Raw genomic sequence first — 18,167 nt, forward strand, 5'->3', positions numbered from 1 at the left:
TCATGTTGTTATTGGTCACTATTTTCCCTCTAGTAGCAAGGTGAAGTCTTCTTTCCGAGGTTGGAGACCTGGTCGGAACAAGGGCCTTATTGCATGGAGTGTGCCTGGGTGTTCTCCGGGGTTCTCCGGCTTCCTCACACAGTCCAAAAACATGCAATATAGGGATTAGGGCAATTGGACACTGGGTGGTTGTTTGTCTCTGTATGTGGCCCTGTGATGGACTGGTGAACTTTCCACGGTGTGACCTCATGTGGAGGATGAAGTGGTAGAAGATGGATGGATGGATGGTCTGTGTCATTTACAATGTAAAAAAAAAAAGGTTCATTTTCACCAGGCTTTGAGAAAAAGGAAATGTGTAACTGGTTAAGATCAGTTTTTACAGAGGTTCCTTCTTCTTCTTCTTCGTCAGTCGTCTGCAGCTGGGACTGTGCTGCTCTGTCAGCCTCCTGCTGTGTGAACAAAGCTGCCTCCTCACCAGGGTTCAGCTCACAGCGGGACGCTCTCAGAAATTCAGCGGATGTCAAAACACCGCCGCTATCTCCTGAGTTAGTCAGCGGTGGGAAGGAAACTCATTTTGTAATTTCTATTTTGATGTTGGCTTTGTGGTTAAAAGAGAGCAAGAGAAAGACTGTCAAACTGCGAGCAGGCAGTTCTGCAGACAGAGAAGCATGTTAGTATCCAAAAGCAGGCTGTTTATTGTTCTTGAAGAGGCTTGCTGTTAATGTCCCCCATGTGTTTTTAGCAGTTTTACCCACGAAAGCAAAAAAAAAAAAGCCCAACATAATTAACAGTTAGTACAGGAAAATATGTTACAAGCTAATTTGTTGACAGTGAGAGACCGTTACGGATTTAAAGGAGTTTCTTTGTCGTTCTCTCCCACCGATGGGAATAGCTGTTGCCGAGGCAACGCTTCCTCTCTCTGGAGAGTGTGAGGGAAAAGAGAAATCCAAGGAATGACACTGGGCTGTATTTTGGGCTCAAGTGTGTGGGCTGAGTGGCAGAAAACAGGGAGCTTCCTGTGACAATGGGTGGGAGGTTCACAGGACGTATTGGACTCTGTAGAAAAAAAAAAACCTCTTTCCTGTCACACAATCAACTTCATAGTGTTTAGAAGCGCTCGTGGGAGGCGTGACCTTTGACACCCGATGACCTGTGAACATCGAGATTCTGATTTATTTCCCATTTTAACATATATTGTTTATCTTTGGCAACAACTATGTTTTTAAAAAAAATAGTTTTTCAAATATTACATACTTAATAAAATACAGTTAACCCTTAGTGTTCCCAGGTGCACCCTTGGTAAATTGCCACGAAATAATACCTTATATGAACGTCCTGGGACGTCCTTTTTCGTCTTCTTATGTGTTTGTTAGTAAGGTTATGATTCATTTTATAACGTATTCAAAAGAAAAAAAATTATGAGATAAAAAGTCATAATTATGATATCTAGATTGCATTTTAACTTTTTATCTCATAATCATGATTTTTTGTCATTTCATTTTGACTTTTTATCTCACAATTATGACTTTTATCTCCTAATTTTGACTTTTCTCATAATTATGACTTTATCTCATATTTATGACTGTTTATCTCATAATTTCAACTTTTATCTCATAATTTTGACTTTTTATTTCATAATTATGACTTTTTATCTTATAATTTTGACTTTTAACTCATAATTATGACTTTTTATCTCATAATTTTGACTTTTTATTTCATAATTATGACTTTTTATCTCCTAATTTCGACTTTTAACTCATAATTATGACTTTTTATCTCATAATTATGACTATTTATCTCATAATTATGACTTAGTTTGACTATTTTACCTTTTTTCTGGCATAAATCGGCTTCCATATCTGTATCCATGTTTGAAGATAGTAATGGAAAAAAGCAGCCAAGAGGATATGTAATTTAATATTGGAAAAATCATATTTGAGTAAATGCCTCAGTGTCAGCACTGCAACAGGGAAAACTATAATATTGATAAAGTGAACAGCCCTAGTATTTTGTTTTCTTGTTGTTGTTTTTCGGCAGAGTAAGAGCTTTTACTGCAGAAACTAGGAGAGATCGATACACACAGCTGTGAGACGCCATAATGAACAGAGCCCACAGCAGCAGAAACGCTGGAGTGTTACTGTAGCAGGAGGAGAGACGGTGATCAGCAGTGAGCAGCTAAAATAATCCGTTCACTTTTTGCTGGTTCAATCAGACAACACAGACCCGTGTCATGACCTCTAGACGTTGACCCCCGGGTTCTCCAGGTGCTTTTGGTGTATTTGGATGTTTAGTTTCCATGGTGATCTTTCTGTCCTCATGGACTTTGAGTTTCTACTTTGTTGTTTCGGTTTTTCTCGCATGTTTTGTTATCCCTGTCTCTGTGGTTTATTTACGCTGCGTTTCCACTGAAACGTCTTGATGACCAAATGTTGTTGGCTTTAATCCGATCCGACCACATCCAAATCCATCCAGCCTTCTCCCCTGCTCACACTGTCATGGGTCCTGTCTGATTTGTAACACATGGGAGGAATAAATCAGAATTGGTTCACTCGCACCATGCCGCGTAAACGCAGCCTCGTGTGCACTCTCTGTGTCTTTGTCACTTCATCCTGTTTGTATTTTAACAACAGTTATCCTCCGTGTCATTCTTAATTGACTTTTTTCTTCTAAATGGGAACATTATTTAGAAAATTGACATTGTTTTCTGTTGAAGAAGACTTTTGGGGTTCATTTTCCCATCAACTTCCACTCAGACTTGTTCTTTCATCTAGTAGAGGTGCCCCCTGGTGGCTGCTCAGCATATTGTTACTCCCACAGTACTCAGTGGAATCGGAAGACTACATCCACTTTCCAAATGCAGTATTATATATCATAATATACTCATTTTTTTCAAGACTTATTGTCGTGATCCTCCAAACTGTTGCACTTTTTATTTCAGAAGTTAAACGACACAGTTTTGTGTTATTTCAGGTGTTGTTATTACAAGAAAACAACACCTCGTGATGGTGTTTTTGACAAATAGTGATTTGTATTTATGTAACATTTGCACTGTATACAGTGTGCACAGTGCTGTGTATGTTACCGCTGCAGCTGTGTTGTGATCGTCACCGATGGCTTTTGCTACCGTAGTGTGTGAACTGTGTCATTCTCGACGCACGTTTGTTTGACAGAGCTTTCAAATACATTTAATGGCGGTGTTTATTTTTCTGCCTCAGCGCTCTGTTATCGCTGCATTCCCCCATTCTCTACCCCTCTCCTCCTCCTCCTCCTCCTCCTCCTCCTCCTCTTTCAGCAGCCCCCTCTGGCCAGATGGTGTCACTCCAGGGGCTAATTTAGCTCTCCCACGTGTGCTAAACAAACACTCACACACTCGTCGCACAAACACAGCTTCGTGGCAGCTTTTAGGACTTACTTGACTGTTCGCTCACCCTCTTGTCTGCCATGTAACTGCGACGTAGAGTTTGATATACGTGGAAAGAGCTGCAGGCATGTGAACGCGCACAAAAACATGAATAAACGGACACGCATATATACACACAGCAGCATCTAAAGCTCGAGTAATTCCAAACCTAATACATATGATATGTGTGAATGTATAAATGGGCTTTTTATTACGTAGACTAGGCATGAGAATAAGCAGCAGTCATTTACACAATCCATTGGCCACGGTAATGATGTCACAATACAGCATTGTTGCAAGGCAATAATAGTGTATGATCATCTATAGTGAAGAATACGAAATGCGTCTTAAAGTGCACTAAGTGCGCGATTGGCAGGAGTTACATTCTCAACACCACTGTCTAATTTGGCCAGTTAACTTTCATCACTGCAAGTAATTATGAAGTCGGGATGATGATGACGGCGAAACAAACTGTTCAGTGAGCTTTATTTTTCAGGGTCAGGGTGTTGATTGCAGTATCAATACTCCATATAAGTGCATTACATTTATTGATTCATTCATTCACCAATGCGGCTCGCGTATAAGCAGTTATATATAGAATATTTAAATAATAAGCAACGGCCATGAGCTCATAAAACCCTACAGTGTCAATAGTCAAATGGATGCAAATACCAGGAAGGGGCAGGGAATGAAAGACAAAAAGAGACACAGAAAGGAGAATTGGCCGTAGTCTTTCACCACCTGCACAGGCAATTTCTTTTGCTCGCTCAAAAGAAAAACAATCTCCCAACAGGTTCCAGAACTATCAAAAAGCATCTCTCAACATCTCTCTCTCTCTCTCCCTTGTTTGCCTGTGCACCGTTCTATTCCGGTTCCTATTGTGAGTGCAGCGCAGCTGATTAAATTATGTTTTTAACGCAGCTTAGCTCAACAAAACCTCGGCTCATGCATGGAGTGTAAGACGAGGAGGCGATTCACTCACAGCTCCGGCTTTGATGTGGCTCGTTCTGGCAGTGGAGCAAAAACGGGAAATGTCACATCGCATACGACGGAGCGATAACCTGCTTCGTGTCGTCAATTGTGAACGTCATTTACAATCTTGCTTAATCCAGTTATTGATACAATGACAACGTTAACAAATACAGATATTATTTGTCCATTCTTTTCATAGATGGTGGGTATAGAGGAGTATCTTGAACAGCAATCGGCTCATACTAAAGAGTTCCTTTAAAAACTTCCTCGTGTGTTCTTAGCGGCAGAAAATGCCACCTTCCCAAAAACTGCTATAAAAACATTATATATTAATATTTTTTTTCCACTTTAAATGAGTCAATCTTTTAAAGCTACTTCAGCCTGAAATATACATATCAAATTTTAATAATGTTTTTTGTCATTTTAACCCTTTAAAGGACAGTTTGTTTTAACAATTGCACTGTTTTTCTATCTAAAAAAAATAAATATATAAATTACCTATATATATTTTATATATATATATACAGTATATATATATATATATATATATATATATATATACACATATATATATACATACATATATTAGGACGTTTTTGCATAGCTTAGCCATTTTAGACTAATTTAAGACACTGAGATGACAGTTCTAAATTTTAAAAATAAATATCCTCTGGAAAATTTGAGCTGTATTCATTCAACACAGCCAAAATGGCTTAACAATTAAAAGAGAATGGCAGGAAATGTCCAGAGGAAGTCTTAAGGGTTAAAGGAGATTTACTTTAAGACACTCAGAGTTTTACGTGTTGAATAGAATCCGGTGAGTCATATTTTACTGACAGCAGTAGTTGGAGTGAACGTGACAATGATTATGACAAAGCAAAAGTCTGAAGAAATCCTCATGTTGCAGGCTTCGACCTGGAGCTTTCATGCTGATGCTTTTAGCCACAAACCAGCCTGACAGTTATTCCCCAGAAAGGCAGAGAAGTGACAAAGTGAGAGAGATGGCCCTGCTCACAGGTTTGGCTCCTGTGAGCTGGACGACTGCAGCAGCAGCAGCAGCGGTCTCACCTGCCAGTGATTAACACCTCCTGTCTCCTGTTCATTCACCCTGCCCTCCCAAAAACAGTGCATACAGCAGCATCGCCAATAAACTAGCTTACGATTTACAAAGGATTGAGCCTGAAACCATGAAGTCAAATGAACAGGAAAAATACACCACATCGATTAACAAAAGGTGAAAAGGATGCGGTTCATTTAATCCGTGTGCTAGCCAATTATGCAACATTGATCACTGTAGAAATGTGTGCTTTCTCATGTTCACAGCCCCGATAAGCCCCGTGGCACACAATGTGCTCGCCTTTCTCTCCCTGCAAGGCAATAACACTCCGATTACATGCTTTGAGCGAAACAGGGAGACGGTGTAAATGCTCTAAGTTAATCAAAGGTGTGTTTGATGCCGCTGACGGCGAGGTTGCACGGGAGGTGTGTGCGTGCGTGTGCGCTGTCTCTGCCGAGCGTCACGCGTGCACCGTGATAAAAGCCAGCGAGCGTGGCGTGATTAAATCAATCCAGTCTAAATCATGACAAGTCGGAGTGATTTATCTGACATGCCAAGAGCCGCGGTAATGTGTATAGAATCAGTCCATCAGCCGAGCCATAAATCTGTGCAGCCACACCTCAGCCCCGCTTAAAAGGCGCTAAACGCGGCTGAAGCAACAAATGACTGCTGCCTTCATGTCGTATGCAGAGATGAAAGAGTGCATTTACACGCTCAGTATTAAGCTCCTTGAATAGCTTTCTAATCAGACTTTATGAGAAAATATGGCCCTCAGAAGTACAGTTAACCCAAGCTGTCGCGTGGTGAATGCAAAAACACTTGAGCATCCAGGAATATGGATGTCATTAACAATAACATGCTGTGTCACTGAAGAGGAGCAGAAATACACCACAAAGTAGGCCCCACTTTAAAATGCAGTGTCAGGATGGCAGCTCCGTACATGTCGTCTTCCTTACCTGGACATAACTTAGTTATCCTGATCATTACAAATGTCAAAGATAATCAGGAACCAAATTCAAATCTATGTATTCCTGTCTCTAATCTTCACACGTAGTTGATGTGCGGCTGTTAAGATTAGTATGTAGTGGACTGGTGACTTGTAATCCCTTTGTAGTGCTGCCTGATAGGGAGGGAGTAACCTGCACAGCTTTTTGTGTCTCCTAAATAATTACTGGCCTGAGAAAAGCAGAGAGTGCAGTGGAGAAACTGTGATTACGTGCATTAGACACCACCGCCGCCATAAATCCCTGTACTCTTCACACACACACACCCTGTCTATTTCTCTGCACGCCAGGTTCCATTTGTGAGCCTGCTTTGCCCTCTGGTTTATGCATGCCTCGTCGAGACCCTCCTTACCCTTTTGCGAGCATCTTCAGGGTTGCTGACATTCCTCCGTGCAGAATACATAAACCCTCCTTTGGGAGTTGCATGTTCTTCCATGGTGGATCTCCAGGCCTCAGCATAAACACATTAAACCATGTACTTCATTGTTGCTGGCATGGAAACCTGTGTTGGATTTTTTTTTTTTTATGTATTCATACCTCCACATGCATCCACACACACACGCATTCTCTCCCCCTCGGCCAGAAAGAGCAACGCAACTCCTACACTGTTGCCAGGGTAACGTGATGGGGTCAGACAAGTTGAGCGGTCTCTCCTCCATGCTCTGCCCATCCCTCAATTTCCCTTCTTTCTCTCACCGTCGCCATTTATCCTCAACCCCAAACTCACCTCTCCGCCCCATTGTGTCTTACGCAGGATGAATAGCAGGAAAATATCGGAGCACAATGTCCACTCAGTGGCAGTCTCCAAAATACTCAACCAAAAACATTAATGCACCATGTAGGCTACAGTGTCAGGAAGTGTTAAGTGATAATGTCGTCTTTACCCCTGTTGAAAAGGCCGATATAGATCTCTTTTTTTTAACCGCCAGTGAAGCCTGTGCTCTGCAATTATTTGCAACAGCCTTGTTTCATTTGTAAATGAGCTTTTTAATAATACAGAGAGTGCTCTCATTATGTGAAGAAAAAATGTTGCCGCATAAAAGAAAAACCCCACTTCAGGCCTTTTGGCATATGGAAATTATATTACAACTAAGCTGTTGGCAGACACACACACACACACAGTGATGGATTACACTTCTTCTCTTGGAGCTATTATAGATCTGTTGTCAGAGTCGAGTTGTGGACTGTGAATAAATAGAAATGACACTGCTAGACAATTGAATGGGATTGTTTGTGATAGTAGACATGAAACAGCAGCGAGATCAGGTGCAAAGCTTCTGAGCAAAGTCTAATTTCCTGAGCTCTGATGTGACAATAAATAGTCGTCTCACCTATACAAAGCAAATGCATATTCACATCCAAACCCACATTCTTATTCACTGGTGAACTGACGTGTAATATGTTTTCTGTTTGCAATAAACAATAGTTACTACTGTGGTGGCTCTGCATACTATTATTGCGTGGGTTTTCCTCAGGGTTTTCCGATTTCCTCCAACAGTCCAAAAACATGCATTATGGGGATTTGGTGAATTGGACACTGTGTAAGTGGATGGGACTTGGACCCAATTGCACGACTCGGGAGACAAAGTGAAAAATAAAGAAACTTTTATTTTCAAAGTGCAACAAAAAAAACCACTCCTAAAATGGAAAAACTAAAACAACAAACAAAAATGGCTAAAGCTAAGAAACAAAATCACTCTTTCAAGGAAAGCTAAGAAACAAAAAACACTTGTTCGAGGGAAAAACTACTAACAAAAAATGGCTAACAAACAAAAATTCTCTTTCGAGGAAAGCTAAGAAACAAAAACCACTCTATCGAGGGAAAAACTAACAAAAAACGGCTGAAGCTAACAAACAAAATCACTCTTTTGAGGAAAGCTAAGAAAAAAAACACTCTTTCAAGGGAAAAACTACTTACAAAAATGGCTATAGCTAACAAACAAAACCACTCTTTTGAGGGAAAAACTACTAACAGAAACCAGCTAAAGCTAACAAACAAACCACTCTTTTGAAGGAAAAACTACTAACAAAAAACAGCTAAAGCTAACAAACAAAACCACTGTTTTGAGGGAAAAACTACTAACAAAAAACAGCTAAAGCTAACAAACAAACCACTCTTTTGAAGGAAAAACTACTAACAAAAAACAGCTAAAGCTAACAAACAAAACCACTCTTTTGAGGGAAAAACTACTAACAAAAACCAGCTAAAGCTAACAAACAAAACCACTCTTTTGAGGGAATAACTACTAACAAAAACCAGCTAAAGCTAACAAACAAACCACTCTTTTGAAGGAAAAAGTACTAACAAAAAACAGCTAAAGCTAACAAACAAAACCACTCTTTTGAGGGAAAAACTACTAACAAAAACCAGCTAAAGCTAACAAACAAACCACTCTTTTGAAGGAAAAACTACTAACAAAAAACAACTAAAGCTAACAAACAAAACCACTCTTTTGAGGGAAAAACTACTAACAAAAAACAGCTAAAGCTAACAAACAAACCACTCTTTTGAAGGAAAAACTACTAACAAAAAACGGCTAAAGCTAACAAACAAAACCACTCTTTTGAGGGAAAAACTACTAACAAGAAACGGCTAAAGCTAACAAACAAAATCACTCTTTCGAGGAAAGCTAAGCAACAAAAAACACTCTTTTAGTCTTACTAAACTACTAGAAAAAACAAGGGCTTGACAGAGTAGCAAACAAAGAGTACAAAAACCTGACGAGACAGTGGCATGGAGCAAATACTGATAATTCCTGACAAGACAAATGTACGGGAGTTAGGCTGGTTCTCTGGTTCACAAGACAAGACGAACTGGCAACAGACAAAGGGAGACGCAGACCATAATATACACACGGTAATGGGGAACAAGTGGAAACAACCAGGGCAGCGCAGACAATCAGACTGACAGGAAAACACAAGGGGGAAGGGTCAAGTTACCTGAAACAAGAGGAGAGAGAAATTTCAAAATAAAACAGGAACCACAAGACAACTTGACACGATGTGTCCCTGTGATTGACTGTGAAGTGTCCAGAGGGAGCTGAGTTTGGCACAGCACTCTCATGACCCTCATGTGGAGGATAAAATGGTAGAAGATAGATAGATATAAAATAAAATGAGCGTTTTAAAAGTCTCATTCAAAGAGCAGCTACTTCCCATGCCAACATGGAGGCAGTGTGCAGACTGTAGGTTTGAACAGCTGAGTCATGCTTTTACCCCCAGGCCTCTTTGATGTCACTTACTCTCTGTTGTGCTTCATTATACAGTTTAAGGTCTTGGGGGAAATGGGGAGAGGGTGACAGAGAGAGAGAGAGAGAGAGAGAGAGAGAGAGAGAGAGGGGTGTTATGAATGAAAGGTCACGTGATTCACACCGACTTGAGAGTGTTGTATTTGCGTAAGTGGATCTGAAATCCTGAGTCACAGATGCAGTGTTTGGAAAGTGACAGTATTTAGAATGAAAAAAGATTAAATAATTATATTATATTATTTATGTATATGTATATATATATATATATATATATATGTGTGTATGTATGTGTGTGTGTGTGTGTGTGTGTGTGTGTGTGTATCACTCTAATACTGTCATAATAAGAAATGTCGTGCCAAATCTGTAACACCTAATATTATTTTGAATACATACACATCTTAAAGGCCAAAAATGCACATTTGTGTCAAACGAATTTAAAATATAAAATCTGCGGTCTCACCATTATACTGTATGTCTAATATAACTCTTACAAACTAGACCTTAAAGTAAAGGTCTTTTGTTTCTGGGAATAACTGAATATAGAGATTTGTCACAAGCATTAACTCTGACAAAGAAAATAACCAGACTATATTGCTAATCGTACAGTATAAAAACACACAAAACTGATGCCAGCCAATCTTTCCAAATATTACACACAAGCAAATAGAAGCGTGTCAAACTGTCAAATCCTATTTATGGTCCTTGTGTGTCTGTGGGTTTCCTACCTTGGTTGATTGAGACATAACCACAGGAACCCACCAGAATGTTAATAAGACGTCTGCATACTCGATCCACAACTCACAGCAGGTTCGCTCACAATGGTATGTCTCAGTTAACAAGCAAGCAGATGGGAAACTGCAGATTGCCGTGCTATTGATGGGCCGTCCTCATGGAGCTCCAGTGCTCCTCTTACACGGAGGTAAACACCAGATTCTCAGCCTCTCCTGCTCTCCGGCTGTAACCGCTTTATCTGGGTAACTGCTCTTCAGCTTATGAATTGGATGAGAAGTGTACTGCGTGAATACTGCATGTTCCTCATGAGAAATTAATGTGTTGCCTTAATGTGCGCCGAGAAGAGCCTCTCCGAGGCGGCTGCGTGAAGTCGGTGTGATGACATGAAATCATTGTGTCCAAGTGGTGTCACACTCTCCGCTGTATTAGCTCAGCAGCTTTTTGCCATGCTGTAAACTGTGTCACAGAGATAGTGGACTGTAAATTAGGTAAATAGTGTTTTAGCTTGTGAGTTTGAACATGTCGTGAGTGTATCAAATGTGTTTTACCAACCTACCTATCTACCTACCTACCTACCTACCTATCTACTTACCTACCGACCTACCTACCTACCTATCTACTTACCTACCTACCTACTTACTTACTTACCTATCTATCTACCTATCTACCTACCAACCTACCTTCTTACCTACTTACTTACTTACCTACCTACCTACCAACCTACTGACTGACCAACCAACCAACCTACCTTCCTACCTACTACCTACTGACCAACCAACCAACCTACCTTCCTACCAACCTACCTTCTTACCTACCTACCTACTGACCAACCAACCTACCTTCTTACTTACCTACCTACTGACCTACCTACCAACCTACCTACTTACTTACTTACCTACCTACCTACCAACTTATCTTCCTACCAACCTACCCTCTTACCTACTTACTTACCTACCTACCAACCAACCAACCTACTTACTTACCTTCCTACCAACCTACCTTCTTACCTACCTACTTACCTACCTACCTACTTACTTACTTACCTACCTACCTACCAACCTAATTACTTACCAACCTAATTACTTACCTTCCTACCAACCTGCCTTCTTACCTACCTACCTACTGACCAACCTACCTACCTACCAACCTACCTTCTTACTTACCTACCAACCTACCTTCCTACTTATCTACCTTCCTATGACACAATAATTACTGTATGTCACTATTTGAGCTCAAGAACACAAGTTTAGATTTAAATTGAGTTCTCAACATTTGATTTAGTAAAACATGCCACTCACTTTGTGACAAATGTCATAAAAAATCCCTGAAGAATGGAATTAAATTGTCCTCTGATGTTATCCAAATGTTCAAAAGTAACTTAGTAACTATAAAAGTAACCATATTTTATATCATTAAAGCCCAGATAAAGTCAGCCATGCTGCTAATAAATACTGTAACCCTTGACATTGCATGCAGCCCAGTTACCTTTGATTTGAAGGTAAATATAAATATATAATATAATATATTATTATAATAATAATAACAATATATATATATATATATATATATATATATATATTATAATATATATTTATATTATAATATAATATAAAGTTTGTTTAAATACTCAAATTTGGCCCTGATTATTTTTGTATAAATACAATATATTTGTCACTGTGAAAGGTTTAAAGGTTGATTGAAATGTTATGTATGTTATGTTAATGTTTGTTATGTTAGACCCACTCGTAGGGGGTCGGGACCGCCACTGTCCGCCATCTTTACTAACCGTTAGGCTAAACTAACTGGTGGACACGTAAGAAGGAAGATATTTCTCAACTCAGGGGAAACTGAGGTTGGGAAGCCCAGTTTTTCAAAAATACTACCCCTATTCTAGTAATACAAAGCTAAATCGCTTAAAGTATTCCTTTGAGGTTATGCCAGTCGTGTGTGTGTGAGACACGGGGTGTCACTCAATAGCAGTTATGAGGCTAATGCACTCACCTAACGTGCTAGCCATCTGCTAACCCCTCACCTGATTATTTACACGGTGTGCTAAGCTAACTGCGGTCAGACAGAGCGCTGCTGGCTGTGAACAGATGTTGAAACATGAACTCGCTGCCCCTCAGGCTTGAACTCCACGCAGCCTCAAGCGGCGTTGCTGTCGTCCGCTGCCATCCAGACACACACACACACACACACACACACACACTGATCCACCGACGGGGCTAAACCAAACAGCAGTGCATCACCATCTCCACACGGGCCTGATGAAATCTGGAAATAGAACACAGCAGAAGGGCAGGAGGAGGATAAGATTCCATCACTTGACACACACAGGCAGTCAGGCGGGCGGGCAGCATCGTTTTCCACAAGCTGACAGATACACACACACTTTCAATGTAATGTGTTGGATTTAACTTAACTGCATCTTTTGCACCAATTTCCAGTTTGCCCTCAACTCTATAACTAATGCAATTTTCATTTCATTGGAGGACGGATGGAAGGATTTCCTTGTTTCTGACTTTCAGTCTTTTCAGTGGAAATCGTACTGTACTAACTTAACATGAAATAAACAGGGAACTACACTGTAAAACCCCTAATTGCTGGGGCATACTTGCAGTGTTGAGAGCCCCTCTCATTTCCCCACGGGTCCGTTCATACGCAACAAGGTTCTGTGTCAGTCTAGCGCTCCTCGATCTCAGGTTCTATTCCAGTAGCAACTATTTCTACTAAAAAGAATCGCCCTCATTTGTGTTTCCTTGTGTTCTTTGAGTGCCGACTTGTACATGCGTGGCTACTGGCAAATTTAATCACATCATCTCAGGCAAGTTTCCATGGTTACCGTCTTTGTCTTTTAACCAAAAGAAGAGCGCCACCAACTGGATGATGAAAAAGTAACCTTGTGGTAACGTTTGTTGGACATTTCGACATGATGATTAGAGTAATGTATTAATGTTGTTGGAGATCTGACACATCATCAGTAGTTGTGCAGTGACATTGACTCAAGTTGTAAGTTAGAGGGAGAGAGTGGCGTTTTCTAATTGTGTTTGAGTTCCAATGAGGAAACTGTGATTCTACATAGGCTGTAACCGAAGCATAAAGGGAATGATTAAGGGGGGAAATGGTACGGTCGTAGTGTAAGTGCACAGCGACTGTGTTTCCTCCAGTGTGTGTTAAAGAAGCACTTCATATCATAAGCTCATTATATCTGAGCCATAAAGTGCTCCAGTAAGGCATTGTTCTGTTGTTGACAGGATTAAACATTTTTAGAGCGATAGTGGGCATTGCTCCTTTTTTTTTTTTTTTTAACTCAAGTGTTCTGCTTTCTTTTGTGTAAGCCAGCAGTGAAAGAGGGTTGTGCACTTGACTGTTTGTCAGCTGTGGCATAAGCCCACTTCATTCTGCCGCACATTAATCGCGTGCCAGTCTGTCTGCGCGGTGAAATATCTGCCCCGCTTTGTTCTCCTTCGAAGGCGACGGCATTGTTTTTCATAGACTTGGCATCGCCCGGTGTAACAATTGTTACGTGGGTTTTTTTTTTTTTTTTAAGGGAATCCTGGAGACACGGAAAGCACTAAATCTGTCTCATTAGCTCGGCATTGATTAGTCGGCGGTGTCACCGCAGTGCAAGAACGTCCATGTAATGTAATGAGAGGTGATGCAAATGGGAAAAAAGTTATATGACGTGGGTAAAAGGTTACACATCATCCACTTATGGCCATAGTGTTTAGTGCAATTGCACTTGGTACACAACACAAGGATCTTTGGTGCATTGTGGGAGTGTGTAAAATTATTTAATTATAATATGTATATATATATATGCCTTTTTCACAAAAGCACAGGTGCAAATAATCAAATGAGTGATGACAAAGTTCCCTTTAGCTTCCTCCCTGCGTGGATACTTGCTCTCTCACTGTCACACTCGGGACTTATTTGACCTGAATCAGTGCGGTCGTTAGTGTTAATCAGGAACACCTGTGCTTCCCCTGCTACAAAGCGGCCCGGTTGCCTACTCAGCATGTGTCCGCCCGTGGAGCACTCCTTCTAATTAGTTTATCTCCCCCGCTCCACTTCCCCCCCGCAGAAGAAGACCCGAGTCGCCAACTCGCAGGAGAAGAAGGAGCGCTGGAAGGAGAAGAAGGTCGCGAAGCGGCAGAAGAAGGAGGACGAGGAGGTGGAGGAGGAGGATGAGAACGTCCAGCCGGTGGTGGATCCCCTGGAGAACGGCTTCCTCCACCACGCCCAGCGAGAGCAGGAGAGGATGAACGAGCGGCTGCTGAAGAGGACGTACTCCAAGAAGAACAAAATGGTGAGTGTGAATTTCTTCTACTTTCATGGAGCCTTGATTTGTGTGGCTGATAAATGAAGCTATTCCTTAACAAAGAAGCAGGGAAGTGTTCGATATTCTTCATCCTGCTGCTTCTTCTGTCAGAAAAAAGTTGAATATCATGAACTGTGTCTCACATCTTTTGTCAGTTTTGAAGTTACAGTGAGTATTCCTTAGTATTCTAGTGCTGATGTTGTTAGGAGATAACTTCAGCTAATTTGAGAGCTTTGTGTTAGGCAGCGAAGAGAAAAAATGTTCTTCCAATTCCTCTGCTAATGGCTGTCAGGTGGAGCTTTAGCCCATTTAGTGCTGGCAAAAATGCACTTTCTATTGCCAGTCGCTTTGTAAATGGTGTCTGTTATTATCTTGGTTTATCTTGTCTTTGTTTGTGTTTGAAATAGATGATTTGGAACAATGTCACCCAGCTCATTGCCCAGTGGACTTGTGTCGAATCTTTATTTGTCTGAGGTTTTGTAAACATTTTTGGAGTTGGTACTGATGTTTCTTACATTGTGGCCAGTGTTCTTGATTACTTATCCAAGAAAGTAATCCAGTTACTTTACTGATTACTTATTTTCAAAGGTAATTAGTGACTTTACTAATTACTTGACTTAGTTACTTTTCAAAAACATGATGCCCAACCTGAATATGCTATAAAGCAATAGACCTTTCAGCCTAATTCTATTCTTTCTTATTAGCTTCAATCTTTTAACTTTATACACATTGCGTCAAGCAAAAATGGAATTAAATGCAACATTTAAACCTGTTTTCTGCACATTCCACCATATTTTAATACTACTAAGCATTAAACGCTGCATGGTACTGCTCTCTCCCGCGCTCCACATTATCTCTTGTTGTTTATAGGGTTGGGTACCGTTCATAATTGAACCAATACGGTACCAGTATTGATATCTGTAATTCGGTACCTTATTTCGGTACCTTTTTAAAATGTTTTTCAGTTGTAAAACAAAGTCCACACTTCTCAGTTTCAGTTTTTGATAACACTCTAGATTAGGGAACACATATTCACCATTAACTAGGTGCTTACTAACATGCATATAAGTGGCATACCAGTCCTTTATTAGTAATTATTAAGCACATATTAACACCTTAATCAGGAAAAATCTTAATTCATGTTGTAATAGAGGTAGAATAAGGTTATGTAGAATAAGGTGCTTAATAATTACTAATAAAGGGCTAGTGTGCTATTTATGCATGTTAGTGAGCACCTAGTTAATAGTGAATATGTGTTCCCTAATCTATAGTGTTACCCAGTTTTTTTATTAAGAATATTTAAGAACAGTAAATGAATAAATAAATGTTCGTTTGAAAAAAATATAGAACATTTAGGACCAGTGATTGTGTCTGGTAGTTACTCGTGACAGGAGATGTCTGTCTATTCCTGCTGTTCAAAGTGACTTTATGTGTTCTCTTTATTACTTATAGCACTTTGTCAATACATGGCAGCTCTAACCTTTTGCATTATGGCCTCTGGACCTGTACTTATGTGTACCTGTGCTATATTGTTAAGTTATTCTCAGTAAGAAACGTCTCCTAACCTACTCTTAAAATGAAAGCCCTAGTGTTTCTATAGTCTCTATAGACTACTTGCCAATTGTGACCATGAAGACATTTATTGAGTTCAGCAATAACACTGCAGTAAAATAGACCACCCAGACGCAGACCAGTGGTGAGACACACAACAGTAGCCTCGGTTGTGCCTTGAGTTTGCTTAAACGTAAAGCCTACAGTACAGTGCATACCGCCGCTCTTTGCTCTCCACGAAGAGAAAATGATGTCACGTTATTTGTGTGCCGCATCCTTCATCTGAAAACAGGATCTGCTCAACTATATTATTAGACCTGACTGAGGGAGCATTATTTTGTGCAGCGTAATCAGTTTGCAGCTGTCTCGGCTTTACTCGCGAAGTGTCGCCGCTGAATCTTAACACCGCCGAGCGATAGTGAGAGGCTCGTGTGGAGCTGATAATCAAAGTGGCATTGTGCAAACTCAATCGGCAACAGTTTGAATGTGACACAGACGCTGTTTAAATGTAAAAGTTGTGCACTACTGTTTTAAGAGGAGACTAGAGTGAATGGATTTGTGTATAGGCAGTTGTAGGCAGCTATGTTTAGACCACTTGCCTCGGGTTTCATCAACTTTCATCTAAAATATAGACCGACAAAGGTTTTTCATGTCATTAACAACTTGTGGAAGGACAAAGACGTCTGCTACTGGTGATGTAGTCACTGCTCCTATCAAAAACCACTGCTAGGAGATAGATTGTGCCTCTATTATCTATTATTATCCTCTTTAATGTTATTAAGCTGGACAATTATGCCCGCCCTTGTCTGAAATGACCCGGGCTTTAAATACACAGACACTTATTTCCCAGGGTTCATTGAACACATCTCATTTCATTCATTCATTATCCTCCACATGACAGGGCTGCTGGTGCCAGTACCCTACACAAACGGCAACCTTGCTGCTGTGAGGCAACAGTGCGAGCCCCACGTTCCACTGAGTGGCCTTTTTAATACATCTCAATTCTGTGGGGAAATATTAATCCCTAGTTTACGCTACAGTCCTGTCCTTGTTTTCCTCTCCGCGGTTTTCTGTTTGTTTATGCAGATCTAGGACTGCCAGGATCCCCAGCTTCAAGCACACTGTGCAGCCCTCAGACTCGCAGTCTGTCCTCGTGAGATAGCCCATCTATGTGTTAACAGTTGTTTAAATGGGAGGATGTTTTTATGCTCCTGTTGGATGCCAAGATCCACCATAGTGCTGTTGAGGATAAGAGGGGAAATGTAGTCAGGAAGCCAAACTAAATAATGAGGCTGTGTAGCCTTGAGGCCTCCACGGACAAAAATATCTCTCTTAGATAAGATTTCCTCAGGAAGTTAACATGGCTGAAAATGAGTTTAGCTGTGATATTTAGTTTGCTAAGAGACAAGTTAGAAGTGATGTATTAGGCTGATGATCTTATCCACATTTGTAAGTGCAGTCAGCTGCACTTAATTCACCCAGATCTACACCATCTACATCCCAGTCCAAATAATAAGTCCATTATATCAAGCCAACTGCCGCTGTCTTAAAAACCTTATCACATCCGCGGAGCCCAATCTCATATTGTAACTGTTACTGTTCCCTGGGAGATTAAGTTAGTACAACGAGTTTGAAAGCAGCCCAAATCCTGGTGGGAAAGTGAAACCAAAACAGTTTTTTGATTCATATTTTATGTTATTTCCACTCGTCTTGAGAGAAATGTTGTTCCTCGAATTCATAAAAGTGAAAAGGCAGAGACTACACAGCTTTTCACGTCCCGCGCTGGTGGCTCAACCTCTTTCATTAGTCACTAGGTGCTCGGCTCAAGCTTTGTTTACATTACAGGTATCTTCCCACCTGCTCTTCCCCCGTAGCTCTCTGC

General features: G+C 40.5%; 1 protein-coding gene across 9 annotated transcripts in view; it reads left to right on the forward strand.

The window, feature by feature from the left end:
• fbrsl1 (fibrosin-like 1) overlaps positions 1-18,167 on the forward strand; it is a 280,456-nt gene that overhangs the window by 72,972 nt on the left and 189,317 nt on the right. For all 9 annotated transcript variants that reach the window (XM_058637274.1, XM_058637269.1, XM_058637275.1 and 6 more), the window contains exon 2: positions 14,498-14,722. In XM_058637274.1, the coding sequence (XP_058493257.1) occupies positions 14,498-14,722 (225 nt within the window). The remainder of the gene's footprint in view (positions 1-14,497; positions 14,723-18,167) is intronic.

This window comes from Solea solea, chromosome 8, assembly GCF_958295425.1.
Source record: "Solea solea chromosome 8, fSolSol10.1, whole genome shotgun sequence".
Lineage (NCBI taxonomy): Eukaryota > Metazoa > Chordata > Actinopteri > Pleuronectiformes > Soleidae > Solea > Solea solea.